This window comes from Talpa occidentalis, unplaced genomic scaffold, assembly GCF_014898055.3.
Source record: "Talpa occidentalis isolate TD23 unplaced genomic scaffold, MPIMG_talOcc4v2.1 talOcc4.6, whole genome shotgun sequence".
Taxonomy (NCBI): domain Eukaryota; kingdom Metazoa; phylum Chordata; class Mammalia; order Eulipotyphla; family Talpidae; genus Talpa; species Talpa occidentalis.
This window is the reverse complement of record NW_023604972.1, coordinates 105,960,681-105,975,308: the sequence shown is the minus strand read 5'-3', so window position 1 is coordinate 105,975,308 and position 14,628 is coordinate 105,960,681. Positions and strand designations below refer to the sequence as shown.

The window sequence follows — 14,628 nt, the reverse complement described above, 5'->3', positions numbered from 1 at the left end:
TTTGGGATCTTGCATGTCTGCAAATCTCTTTTATTTTACCTTCATGTTTAACTGATGATTTAACTGGGTTTAGAATTCTAATTGAAAACATTTTCCTTCTGACTTTGAGAAGCATTGTTCCATTGCCTCCTGGCATCTAAGTGTTAGTTTTGAGAAGCCTAAAACTATTCTGATTCCTGATTTGTCTGTGACCATTGTCTTTCTGACCTAGAACTTCATTGTATCTTCTCTTAGTCTCTGACAAATTTCATAGTGAAGTGTTTGCTATGGGTTTGTTTTTTTCCACTCTGCTGGGTATAATCAAGGATCATAATTTATATTTAATTATGATATTTGTTTATTGGCATTTAACCTAGCCAGCCTTTTTAAATCCCTTTTTGACACTGATTGGTCTAAAGAGTCCATTTTTCACAGAATATCTGTAAAGTTGTATTTATTCCTATATAATTAAATCTAGATTAGACTTTTGGGGCAAAAAGTCTACATAGGTAATATGTTTCCTCAGTGTATGTTTCAGAGGCATATGATGCTAGTTTGTCTCAATACAGGTGAGGCTATGTTTGATTATATGTTTTAAAAAATAAATATTTATTTTATTGTATAAATAGTACATATTAGTTGAAAAAAATTAGTGCAACAACAAAAATCACTTACCATACACCCAAAGATAACTGCTAATACTTAGTTATATATCCTTTAGATTAAATAACTAGATCTACATATTTACAAATATAGAGCATGCTATATACATTATTTTGTATCCTGCTTTTTTCCCTTCAGATTAATTTGAACAGATTTACACATCCATTTACACATCAATCAATTAAAACGGTCATATAATGTCTGTTTAATGTAAAAGATTACAGTGATTTCAGTAACCTATTTTTAAACAAAGGTTTCCCAATTTTCACTTTATAAATAACTCTGTGAAGAACATCTCTACACATACATCCTTGCAAACACGTTATCTCAATTATTCCCTTGAGATAAAATCTTAGAACTGGAATTGCTAGGGCAGAGCACATATAATTTTAAAGCATTTGACTACACAGTGCTGAATTGTCCTTGACAACGGCACAGCACTGTGTCTTTTTCTCCTTGGTCCCAACAAAAATGAACTTTACCGTTTTAAATTTTTGTCATGCTCACAGATGAAAGAAATGTCATGGTTCTTCATTTTAAAACTATAATATAATTCATACACCATAAAATCCATTCTACAAAAGTGTATAATTCAGTACTTTAAGTATTCACAATTCACTATCACTAATTCCAAATATTTTAATCATTCCAAAAAGAAACCTCACACTATGTCTCTATGGCTTTATCTATTCTGGACATTTCCTATCAACGCAGCAATACTGCATATGGCCTTTGTGTCTGGCATCATTGTTTTTAGGTTTCATCCATATTATAGCATGGTGCTCTTGTCTCTAAAAAGATACATAAGCAAGCGGTTACAATAGTTGCCTACAGGAAGGGGGACTATATGGTTTGGGGCCTGGGAAAGGAGGAAGATTACATGCTTGTTAACCCTTTTGTACCTTTCAGAATTTATGCCTTATGGATATATAACCTATTTTTTAAAAAGCGAGCAATAAAATTAGCCATATCCTGAGTCTTTGTCTCATCAAATACTCCAGATTCAGAAATACATACAAATGGTCTATTCCATCAAATACAAATAACCCACCAAACAATCAAATACAAATAACTTTTTTTTTGAGTTATAAGTAATAATGACTGTTAAAATATCCTATATTCATAATATTCAGAGGAATATAATTTTATATTATACTTTTTACATCCTTCCTTTTTTTTAAAGATTTATTTATTTATGCAACCAGAACTAGGGTACAAGCCAGAGGTGCGGGGGTGAGAGGATTCACTAGAGACAGATTGGGGAGCAGGACAGGCAGACTTACTGAAATACACTGCTGAGGGGGCAGCAGGTGAGAAAGGAGAGGTCTGCTGCGCCATATGAGTAGCTCGCTGGCTGGCTGGGGATCGAACTCGTGCTGCAGAGACTGCGGGCAGCTTCACAGTGCTGTGCTTAACCCCTTGTGCCACCAGGGAGGCCCTTTACATCCTTCCTTTTAATACTTCTATTAAGTTGTTAGAAATTGATAAGCTCTTAAGGTCTTGATAGTAATTGTTATTGAAAATATGTAATTCTATGATTAGTATTGCATTTAAGAATACATTCCTTGAAACTAAAATCAGTAATTATTAAGGTGAATATTTAAAACACATACTTGATCATGATCTTTTAACATGAGCTCTAGAACATTTTCTTATTCTTGTTCAAAAATTTTTTGGATTAGCATGTGCTTTAAGCCATTGATCGATTGCACTTTCATACTTCCTCGGTTCTTTTAGCCAGTCCTGATGCCACCTAAGGTTTGCTATAACATTTGAATAGTTTTGCCCAACACTTTGTTTCCACTTGATAAACTGCTCTTTATTGTATTGATGGACAGAGGCAGAAACTTGAGGGTAGTTTATAATGGAGCGAAGTTTTTGATCCAAAGAATAAGTAATTTCCGGAAATTTTGTAGCAATATTTGTTAGTTCATCTGGATCTAAGGAAAGATCTAAAAGAAAAAAAAAATACCTGTCAAAATTGTAATCTGTTTAAAAAATTTTTTAGAATGTCATTACTCTATGACAAGCAATTAGAATTTGTTTCAATTTTCCATTACTTTTAGTATAGTAAGATGAAGGGCAGTATATATGGCAAAACGAAACACCAAAGCTTAAACACCGCTCTAGGTATATGTCCAAATTATTTTTCTTTTTTTTTTTTTTTTTGTTTGTATGTCTTAATGGCCATATCTTTTATTTTATTTTTTTAATAATAAATTTTATTTTTATATTCCCCATACAATTGCAACCCCCTTATTTTGACCCCCTTCCTCTCCCCCTCCCCTCCTTGCTAAGATAACCCTGTGATTTTTTCCCTTTCTCTGTTCTTAGATGGCAGAAACACTCACCCCCTTATCATTAGTAAGCTAGCTTAGCTCTAACTCTTTCTGTTTTTGATGCCTCACAGAAAAGAAAAACAGCAATTCTTATATTGTCCCAATTTAACAGTTCCCAACCTTCTAGCTATAAGGATTTTTAATATAGCCAAATCATTCTCTTGCAACTTTACTAAGTCTGTTTTCTTCATATATCTTTACATATCTATCAAAAACTTGGATTTTTGAAAGTTACATTCATTAGTACTGTCCATTTGAACACAAAGTCCTGGAAATAAAAACTTTCAATCACTACCAGTGAGAGAATAATGATAAATATTTCAGCTAACATAATTACCCTTGGCACCTGTGAGGTAGGAAGATAGAGGAAATAACCAGGATGCAATCTAATACAAAAATAGCAAATCAAAATCTATGACAATTTTCTTAAGATAGTAAATGAACAAAGTATGCTCAACATACTTTGGGAAAAACTTTTATAGACCTATTTGACTGTACGAGTCAGAAGACCTTTGGAGATATTTACGACTTTGCTAGCAGACTTCTGATGGCACCTCTCTGAGAAAGGGTGGTCACTGAATAAGCCCTAGAGGATACAGGAAAGGTAGGCTCTCCTATTGATACTTCAACAGTCAATTCTACTTTTCTCAGAACATAGTCTGTGGGTCTGCTAAACGGAGCAGCTTGTTCAGCCACCATTTTGTCACCTATGGTTCTGTATTCCTAAGCAAGGTCAGAACTGCTCGGGTCAATTAGTGCCTTTCAAATCAATCAAGAGCAGAAAGCTTGATCACCCTGGGAAGACTATGCTCATGAAGTATGACTGGGAATACTGGGGATGGAGTGGGGGCAAGGACTGATGTATGACAAGGGAACCCAGAAGCTGATCAGTGGAATGCCTTGTTGATAAGATTGAAACCATGGCTGGGAAACTAGGGCTTGATCTCAGTTATAATACCTAGTAATCAAACAGATGAGAAGTGCCTGGAGAGCAGATTCACAATCTCTGGCATTATAGATGACAGAGCACATTTTCTAGTTACACCCCTCCCCTTTTCCTTGTTCCTCCCTCCCCTACAACTGATGCTGTATGATTATTCTATCAATAAAAAGGCCAGGATGTTGTTCTTCAGCAGCATCCTGCATTGTGCAGTTTGCTACATGACTCCCATTTCTTTATCAGTGTGGTGTTGCCCATGCAACAATAGTCAATGAATGAGCAGGAGATGCTATTACTCATTAGAATGAAAATTTAAGGACTTCTTTTTGAAGTCAAAAATCTCTTGTTCCTTAAGGTAAGGACAATCAACTTGGCCCCTAAAAAATTGTTTTGAGTTAATCATTTTGATATTTCCAACTGGAAAGGAAATGTAGGGAGAAATAAATGTTAATAATGGCTTTAGCACGTATTTTAGGTGTAAAAATGTGGCAATGATTAAGTACAACTTTAAATTTAATAATTTAAAAAATTTTAAGAAATTTAGTTAATAATTATTTTTAATATTTTTTAAATTTAAGAATTAATTCATAGACTTGTGAAGCTAGCAGGCATTTTTGAAGGGTAAAGGAACATGGATTTTGGAGTCATCCTTTGGTTGAAATCCCAGCTCTGCCATTTAACTGTGAGTTTGTGTAGGTATCTGAATCCCTTTAACCCTAATTTCCTTCTCTGTAAAATGAAGACAACGGCACCATCTTGTAGGGCTGGGATGAATATTAAATAAAATATACACAATATCAGTCTTTATGAGCTATAGGTTTTAATCCTCCAGAACAGGTGAAACCCAGGCACAATGAGAGGGTGTTGACCAGTGACTGGGAAAGATAACACCAGTGTTCAAAGATGCCCTGATCTGACAAAACAGTAGTTTCAATCATGAGACCCTACCCAAAAGCCTTTGGGCACTTGCTCTGGAATTCAGATGTTGATTTGCATAGAAGCTGCTTCTCACATAGGCAACCTTTTGTAGATTGTTGAGAATGAGAAGCAGCAGCTATTTATTTATTTAATGATGAAACTGAAGCAATGCTAAGTAGTTCAGCTCATTACACATAATATTACACTGAAAAAATATATCAACAAATTTACCGAAAAGTTGAGGCAAGACTGAAGCACCATCAGCGTAGGCTATATATTTCCACTGGCTGGTTCGAAGCATGTAGGTGGAGGCATTCACATTGCACCCATGGAATTCACTCAGAATCCAGGGTGGATGTGGAGCTTGGGATTTCTGTTCATTCTGAAAGGTTTCTGATGATAATGGCAACAATGAATACCCACTCAGATTCTGAGGAAGAGGAATTCCAGCAATGTCTATGTGATAAAAATAACACAATATTTTAAAAGTCATTTTTTCGTTAGCTGAACATTGATAAATAATATCACTAAAGGTCACAGAGACCAGAGACTGTAAATGGATTTTGTAAATTGACTGCTTAGACCCATACACTTATCCCACTAGCCATGTGACGTGCGTCATGTTATTAACCACTTTGAACATTAGTTTCTTCATCTGTAAAAGGGGAATAATACTAGTAACTGTACTTCATAGGTTTATGTTAGACTTTAAATAAGAAAATTTATATAAAATTCTGAGAACAGTGCTTGACATATAGGAAACCATCAACAAATACTAGTGTTATCAATCTTTTAGTTCTGAATAATTAATAATCACAGTTGTTTCTCAAAGTTTGTTCCATGGGATATTAGAACTATACAAGAAAAAAGTTTAGTAGTCACATATGTTTGCAAACAATGATTAAAATTAAATAGGCAAATGTATTGTACATGTAAATGTACTGCTGATGTAGATCATTAACCTGGTATATATTATGTCATGTGTTTCAAAGTTTAGATGACAGAACTTTTCTTTTGCTTCTGATATCCTGAATTATACTGATTTAGGGGAAAATTATTTTTTTCCTTTTCAAGTATAGACATTTAAGACAATAGCATGAGAAATGTTTCACTTAAAGACAGGTTGTATTTTTAAAAATTGCTTTCTGTTACTTGTTTGGAACTAAAATTATCTTTTTCCTATAGAAATATTGCCATTAATTATGGTCAGTACTTGAGATAGTTTGAATGAGTTGCCTCTTCACCCCTTTTCTGGTTCAATGTTCCATGTTTTAAGGTATAATTGAATATTTACAATGAAAATAGAAAGACATCATAAAGAAAAAGAGAAAAGTAAATATATAGAAAATTCATCTACAATGTTAGAAATTAAACAAAATAGAATAAGTTAATTTAACTTCATTTTAAGTATTTGTGAAAAAATGTTAATTAAAGGAATACAAAGAAGTAGAGAAAAACCTCTATAATCTTCCTGTGGTACTTGTTTTATATATAACCTAGTAAAAAAAATTGTATCATCAACTTTCCTTGAAAGGGTAATGTAGTGATCTTACTAACCAATTACAATCAGAAATGTTTTTGGGGAAGCAGGGGAGGGGGGAAGAGAGAGAGAGAGACAGAGAGGGAAGGAGTGAGAAGGGGAGAGAGACAGAAGTTGTCAAAAAGAATGTGAGAAAGAGAAAAGAAAGATGTGCATAAAAGAAAGGAACTATCCAAGATGAAATAATAGAGCTACAAGACTATTGGCCACTAGTGTAGGTCTACTATAAGGGAGAAGAAAGTAGCTAGGGGATAGGCTGGCTGAGGCGAGTCTGTGTGTCAGTCAATAGGTGGCACCATTAGGGAGGAACCAGAAGGGTTGGGAATTCCCAGGGCTATGGCTTTGGGATATTCCTGTATTAAGCATCTTAATAACCTATAATATTTTGAAATCCTTATTTCAGATGTCTTACAAAAAGATTAACTATTTGAAGAAAAAAATCACAGGAAATAACTAGTGTAAAAGAGAAAATTGAAACAATTTTAAAATAAGACTACCTTTATTTCTAACTGAACTAAAGAATGCTGAGATTAAGTCATTAGAGAAGAACATATTTTAAAAGGATCAACTCTGAAATAATGATATCAACTTTAAAAGTATAAAGAATTCCTATTCATAAAAATGGCACTTTTCTGCCAATATCAGAAAATGATATATGATCGCAAACTAGAAAGGACCTATAAGGATAAATAGACTAAGAATGTTTTTCATACTTTATCATATAATATTATTTTATAGAAAAGAAAGCACTCTTTAAAATGCCTCTAAAAATGACTTGTAAAATTAGAATTTTTAATAAAATTTTTAATAAAAGCATCTCAAATTATAACAGTGTAGTAAAGTAGGTTTAATAAAACAGGAATCCCTATTGGTTTTCCACTTCAATATCTTTCTTTTGAAGGTTTTTTAAATTACTATCTTTCATTTAATACTTCTAAGGTTCACATAATAGAAGGGAAGAGAAAGTCTAGCTTGAGGGTTTGATTTGAGAAATTTAATCCCATACTGTTTTTGTTTAAATTTGATTCATATAAAATAATGTAGGTTTAGCTATACAATAAAAAACCTTCTGAATTCTAAGAATAGATTGCTTTATGTCTATTTTCAGCTCCTAATTGCTTAGAAGGATCACCACGAAGTCCTCTGTAGATACTTGATCCAAAGCTGTATGTTTGTTTATTAAGTAGAGGTGAAATAGAACGTACTGTCCCATAGGTCTAATTTTAGAGTTAATCACTATTAAAGTTGCTTTAAACTTCTAGCACTAAGCAATTTTATTTATTTATTTATTTATTTATTTATTTATTTTTAAGATTTATTTATTTATGCATACAAGAGGTGGGGTACAAGCCAGAGATATGTGGGGGAGGGGGTGAGAGGAGAGGATTCACCTGAGACAGAGTGGGAAGCAGAAATACACTACTGAGGGGAGCAGAGGGCAGGACAGAAGAGGTCAGCTGCGCTATGTGGGTAGCTCCCCTGCCGGGATCAAAGGGGATTGAACTCTTGTGTATCAGTCATTAGGTGGCACCTTTGTGCTGCAGAGGCTGTGGATAGCTTCATAGTGTGGTGCTTAACCCCTTGCACCACCAGGGAGGCCCCGCAATTTCATTTTAAAAGGTTGAATTAAACACCAGATTAAACACGGACTATCAGATTTATCTTTGCCTTTTGATAAGGCTCCTCAGCAAGGCAACAGTTCATTTTGTGGTATAACTGTTACTAGTATTCTCTTAGCTGCACTGATCTGGACAATAAATTTGATACCCTATCTCAATAAACAAACAACAAAATCCAAAAAAATTGTTTATACAATTTTATAGCCTTCAGGTTCTTCTTAGTAATAGATGGGGTTATTTTCACATATGATTTCATCTTTTAAAATAAGATTTTACTATTTTTTTACCAATTCATTACTACTAAACATTCATATTGTTTCTAATTCTTTAATTCTGTAATAAAGATCCATAAAGATGAATCTTTGTTCATAGGTTATTTTCTAAAATTAGAATGTACAGGTCAAAAGGTATGCATATTTCTAAGAAATTTGGAACGTAATGCTATACTTGCCTCCAGGAAATCTGCTAGTTTACTCCCAGCAGTAGTAAATGAGGTCTGTTTTCAATATAAGATTTTATAAATCTTTTAATCACTGTAAACTGTATACATGAAAAAACTGGCATCTTCTTGTTTTAACAGTTTTCTGACTATGAGTCTGAACCTTTAAAAATATGTTTATATCTTTTGGCTGGATTGTTAATAGGCTATTTCTTTTACTTATAGATTTGTAAGAACTCTATGTAAAAAGGTTTATTATAATTAAAATTTTCTATTGAAGTTACAGTGCATTATAACATTATATAAATTTAAGGAATGCATCATTATAAATCAACATCTGCATATACTATTTTACATTAAGACCAATTCTATAGTCAAGCACTAAAACTAAAACCTTGAATTATAACCTCTGCCTTATTAAAAGTCCAGTTCTATCTTTCACGATACAGCTGACCCTTTTTACCCATTACCTACCTTCTTTACCCCTTCCCTTCTACAACTATTAATTTGGTCTTATAGTCTCAACATTTATTTTTGTTTTATTTAGTACATTCATTTGTTTTGTTTCTTTGTGTGAATGAAATCATGAGGTTTGCCCTTTTCTGCATAACTTATTTCACTAAGCACATAATGGCTTCTAGGTATATCCATGTTGTCTCAAATGGCAGAATTTCATTTTTAACAGCTGAATAGTATTCCGTTTTGTGTGTGTGTGTGTGTGTGTGTGTGTGTGTGTATCTCACATCTTTATCCAATCATCTGTCAATAGGCACTTGGGTGGTTTCTAATTCTTAGCTGTTATAATGCGCCAATGAACATTTTTTTTTTGAGGAATCTTCCTATGTTTCCATAATGGCTATACCAAATTACATTCACACTAATTGTACAAGGGTTCCTGTCTGTCCATATGAAAAAAGTTAATTTATATAAATAATAATGTGAAATGTTGCTTCCTGGCTCTAATGTAAGGTTCTTGCTTACTCCTTTGCATCTTTCTCTTTCTACCTTATAACTGATTAACATCTGGTTAATAGGATGTTTCACTGTTTTATCTGACTATGCATGCACAGATATTCTCCTTCCCTCCCTTCCTTCCCCCAGCCCAATATATAAATATAACTCTTCCCCTTGTATAATAAGATATTCATTAAGAGACACATTCTAAACAGTATTAAGCCTTTAGATGCTAAATTTCCAGTTTAGAATTGTAGAGAAACTCATTTTTTGGCATCACTTCCTTTATCCCAGTTGGGTAGATCTAATCAACACATAATCTAAATGCTGTTAATAGAATATATTCTGCAGGGAAATGTGACTCAGAAGGAGTCTATTACCAGGAGTCAATGCAAGATAAAAATAAATAAAAACCTACGTGGAACTTGGAACTATGAGTTTTAGAAAATTGCAATAACTGAAAAATTGCAAAAATAAATAAACCTATAATTTCAGAGAATCTACATCATTTCTAGGAGAATGGGAAAGGACTATAAAGAAGTTTCTGGTAATGTTCTGTCTTGACCACAGAAATGCTTTTGTTAAGGAACATAAACTAGGCAGGGATAGGCAGCTGCCCCTCTAGGTGGTAAGTGAAAATTTCCTCATTCCAACTATCTTTATTTAGAATTTTCTTATATAATCTGTTAGGTAAAAACATTATGAAATCTTTCAGTTTGCAGTTGACTTAACTTTTTTTTTTTTAAAGATTTTTATTTATTTATTTATACAAGAACCGAGGTACAGGCCAGATTCGCGGGAGGGTGAGAGGATTCACCAGAGACAGAGAGTGGAACAGAACAGGCAGACTGATGAAATACACTGCTGAGGGGAGCAGCAGGCGAGACAGGAGAGGTCTGCCATGCCATGTGGGCCCCTTGCCCGCTGGCCGGGATCGAACCAGCGCTGCAGAGGTTGCGGTCAGTTTCACAGCACTGCGCTCAACTGCCTACACCACCAGGGGAGGCCCAGTTGACTTAACTTTTATGATGCATAAAATAACAAAAATGATGATGTTACCTTAAGATTGTAGGGTAGAAAATTTGCACATGGGCACATATAAAAGCAAATTTAAAGAAAAATGATTTTTAACCAACTAACATAATAAGGTGTTTAGAATGACTAGGAATAGACAACAACTCACTGAAGATAGTTCCCTAAAGGTACTGACTGTTGAGCTGCTAGAGTCAAAAAAACAAAATACCTAATATCACTATGAACTATATTAAGGGAAAACTGAGAATCACCCCAACCTTTTCTAATATTTTGCAGCTCTGGTCATTGTACTTCAAGAAAACAGAACAAGGCTAAGAAATTAAGCAAGTAGAATTAATGAAATTTTTCTTTGAAAATGGGGTAGGGTAGATAGGACAGGAAACTGTGAAGGAAAGCATACATTTGTAAAACTATTTAGAAAAATATTTTTCAAAAAAACTATAGAGGTGGTAATATGATAGACACTTATACATAATTGTATATTTATTTCTTATGAAAACAGAAATGAGACAAGGCAAGGATGGGCTGTTTTTGATGGAGCCAAAAAGAAGCAGAAATATGGCTAACAAGGATAATTGCTTTGAGATAAAGAGGAACCAGAAAATGATGATAGATTAAATAGGTATGTCAGATAAAGTAACAACAAAGAAGTGTGCTCAAATACATCAAATATATTAGTGTTGTGAAATCAAAGAGCAAAAGAGAGGACACAGACATAAATTAGAATACATTATAAAAATAGTAAGACTATGATAGTCTCTAAATGAAGGGAGAGACTTTGTAACATAAGGGATAAAAATAATTCTCTTTTTTTAAATTTTCAGATACGAGTTTCTTTCACATTTATATATCATGTGTTGTTTTATCTTTTATTTTACCAAAATCTATTTGACAATACATTTTGCAATTGAAGGTGCATGAGGATAAAGGAACATATAATACTATTTAAATTCTGCAAAATTAAATAGAAATGAACAGTTCTATATAATTTCCTCTGAAATGATGGTGTATTCTAGTATCTTCAGAAATAATGCTAACTACTCCTATCTAAATATTGCTATTTTACACCTATGGTTGTGCTCACAGACTCTAAGAAGCCAGTAAAGCAAATAATATGGAATAATCTAAAAATTCTGAGGAGAAATGTGTTCATATCATTCAAATTAAGGGGCTTTTCTAACACTGTATGATGTTAGTAATTTCAAAGTGAATGGAATAATTGAGAAAAAAATTCTTATCAGTCTAGGGAGGTGGTGGCAGAGAATCAGTATGTCATATTTATAAAGATATAAACCTGAGTATCTTACATGGTATACCTTATAGTCATTTCCTGATTATGAATCTTTTGAAGGAAAACTGATTATGGAAAGTGAAGGCCAAAGGAACCTGAGGAATATTATCCTCATTTTTCAAATATGAATTTGTCTCACAGTTAAACGAGTTGCTCATAGTTACAAATAAGTCAGCAGAGCCTCTGGCCACTTTAGTTATTCATTCTCCAGCATTATTACAAATATATATTTACAGAATTTCATTACTTACCAAGCATAGTAGGATAAATATCCACAAGAGAAACCACATTTGATACTTGTGCGTTGGCCTTAATTCCTGGTCCCATTATTAAGAGTGGAACATGGGCACTAGCTTCGTACATACTCATTTTATAAAACTGACGATGTTCCATAGCCAGCTCACCATGGTCTGAGGTGTATATGACAACAGTTTTCTGAAGAAGATCTAACTGGCGAAGAGCCAAAATAATTTTACCTAAAAGATAAACCTTAATTAGCTTTCAGTTCACATTTTATTCTAATACAGTTTATAACAACACTACCTAATAAGAGTTTGTCAGATTACTTCTTAACCTCTGATATCACCTATTCTTCTTATGTATGTTATGCCAGGTCTCATGTGCCTGCTCCTCGGTAGACTAGAGAGGAAGGCAAAGTATATAGCAATAGGAGAGGCGTCTTTATTCGAAGATTATACTGGCTTGCTTCTCTGTTTCTATCAGATAATGGGGGCATTTTTTTTTCTTAGTGATTGAATGAAAAAAGAAAGCTAGGGCCTCCCCAGTGGCGCAGCGGTTGAGCGCTGGGTTGCGAAGCTGCCCGCAGTCTCTGCAGCGCTGGTTCGATCCCGCTCCCCGGCACCGGAGGAGGTTCCCACATGGCGCGCAGACCTCTCCTGCCGCCCGCTGCTCCCCTCAGCAGTGTACTTAGGTCCTTCTGCCTGTTCTGCTCCCTTCTCTGGCTCTGGTGAATTCTCTCACCCTCCCACGCTTCTGACTGTACCCAGAGCTTGTATAAATAAATAAATAATAAATAAAAAATAAATCTTTAAAAAAAAAGAAAAAGAAAAAAGAAAGCTAATACTGAATATCAGCATTGTATATGATTGATATCACTACCAAACTATAATTCCTGCCCAATAGGATGTGATAAGAGGGGTTAGGTCCCCTTCCTCCCTGCTACCCTTTCTTCCAAATTTCCAATCATCAGATTATGGCCATGAAGTTGGCTGTTATGAAAATCCCACCTTTGATGAAGGGCTGGAAGCAGTACAGAGAATACATGAGTGTCATTTGGCATATTCTTGGGTAGGGAAAAAGTGGATAGTAAAACTCCTCTGAGTATTTCCTGCCTTTTAGCATCTTGAAACTTCTTCCTCATTGTTATTAAGAGAACCACAATAAGGCAGTCCAGAGAGAAGAGTCATCCCCAATTTGGCAGTTCCTGAATCTTGGACACAGGGGTCTGTATTTCTAAAAGCAGACAAACCCACAGGTAAGTCGAGGTCAGAACCGAGACTCACTGCTCTATGGAGTTATTTACAGAGTTCAAGCCATTCAGATCTCCCAGTGGACAACTGTAACCATCTCTTAATTGTTCTTGCCTCCACTCCTGCTTCCCACCCACAGTATCCCCTGCACTACTCTGGTGGCTATTTTTTAAAATACCGAATCATGTCACAATCCTGCTTAAAACTTTTTTTAAAGATTTATTTATTTATACAGGCACTGGGTACAGTCAGAAGTGCGGGAGGGTGAGAGAATTCACCAGAGCCAGAGCAGGGAACAGAACAGGCAGAGTGACGAAACTCACTGCTGAAGGGAGCAGAGGGTGGCAGGAGAGGTCTGTGTGCCATGTGGGATCCTCGGCCGGGGGCTGGGGATCAAACCCGCAGCGCTGCAGAGGCTGCAGGCAGCTTTGCAGCCCAGCACTCAACCGCTGTGCCACCACGGGAGGCCCCTGCTTAAAACTTTTTCATAGTCTCCCATTGTCTGTTTTTTTAAACAACTGCAACACCCTTAGCTAACCTTTCACAATTTTAAATTACTTGTAATTCCCAGTACACACATTAGTTTAAATTTTCTTGCTTCCATACATACTCCACCTTCTGTGCCAAATGCCCTGTCTCCCATACTTCCTTTACTATCCAGCATCTTCTACCTGGAAAAGCATCCCCTGTTCCTCCAGGTAGAGTCAATCACTCTGCTCTCTAAGACCCCTTCAACAACTTAAATACTACTGTGGTTACAACAACATATTATAATTGCTGGTATTTATACTTATTCAATAAATGTTTACTGAGTTCCTGTGCCAGGCACTATGGATGCAAAGCTAGACACACAAGATGCAATGTTGAGTAAGACTGCACATCTCTACCCTCATGAAGCATAACTTCTTCAAGGGAAATGGACAGTAAACAATAGATAAAATAAAAAGGTCATGATATAAACAAACAAGATGATTAAATGTAGAGTAAGTAGGATGATGGGGCTGGTATACTAACTTAGAAAAATTGGGAAGACGTCCCTGGGGAGGGAATAGACAGACGTATGGGTATCTCAGACAGAAGGAGCAGCAAATATAGAACCCCTGGGCTGGGGTAAGAACTTAAGTATTTTAGTTAATGTGTAATTTCTCATTAATATTAAACATAGTACCTCTCATAGCTAGTAGGCTCGACATGTCTGATGAACAAACACAGTAACAAATACAATAAACAAATAGTAACAAATACTACATGGTGAACTGCCGAGCTACTTCATTTTTTTTCCCTGAAGAGGCTTCAAGAGTAGTGTTTACCATGCTGGAAGGCAATATATATTATTTAGTAGACATGATGAATAATAGCTACAAACTTTGAAAAGTGATTTCCAGGAAGTGAGGACTGCAATCTAGCTATGAAATCTGTCA

At 35.0% G+C, this 14,628-nt stretch overlaps 1 protein-coding gene across 1 annotated transcript in view; it reads right to left on the bottom strand.

Annotated features, from left to right (window-relative positions):
• Nucleotides 1-616: 616 nt before the first annotated feature.
• Nucleotides 617-14,628, bottom strand: part of ARSK (arylsulfatase family member K) — a 30,396-nt gene continuing 16,384 nt past the window's right edge. Inside the window, exons 6-8 of the mRNA XM_037530507.2 lie at nucleotides 11,969-12,193; nucleotides 5,071-5,295; nucleotides 617-2,594 (exon numbers count right to left, since the gene is read on the bottom strand). Coding sequence (XP_037386404.1) covers nucleotides 2,305-2,594; nucleotides 5,071-5,295; nucleotides 11,969-12,193 — 740 coding nt within the window. The 3' untranslated portion in view covers nucleotides 617-2,304. The remainder of the gene's footprint in view (nucleotides 2,595-5,070; nucleotides 5,296-11,968; nucleotides 12,194-14,628) is intronic.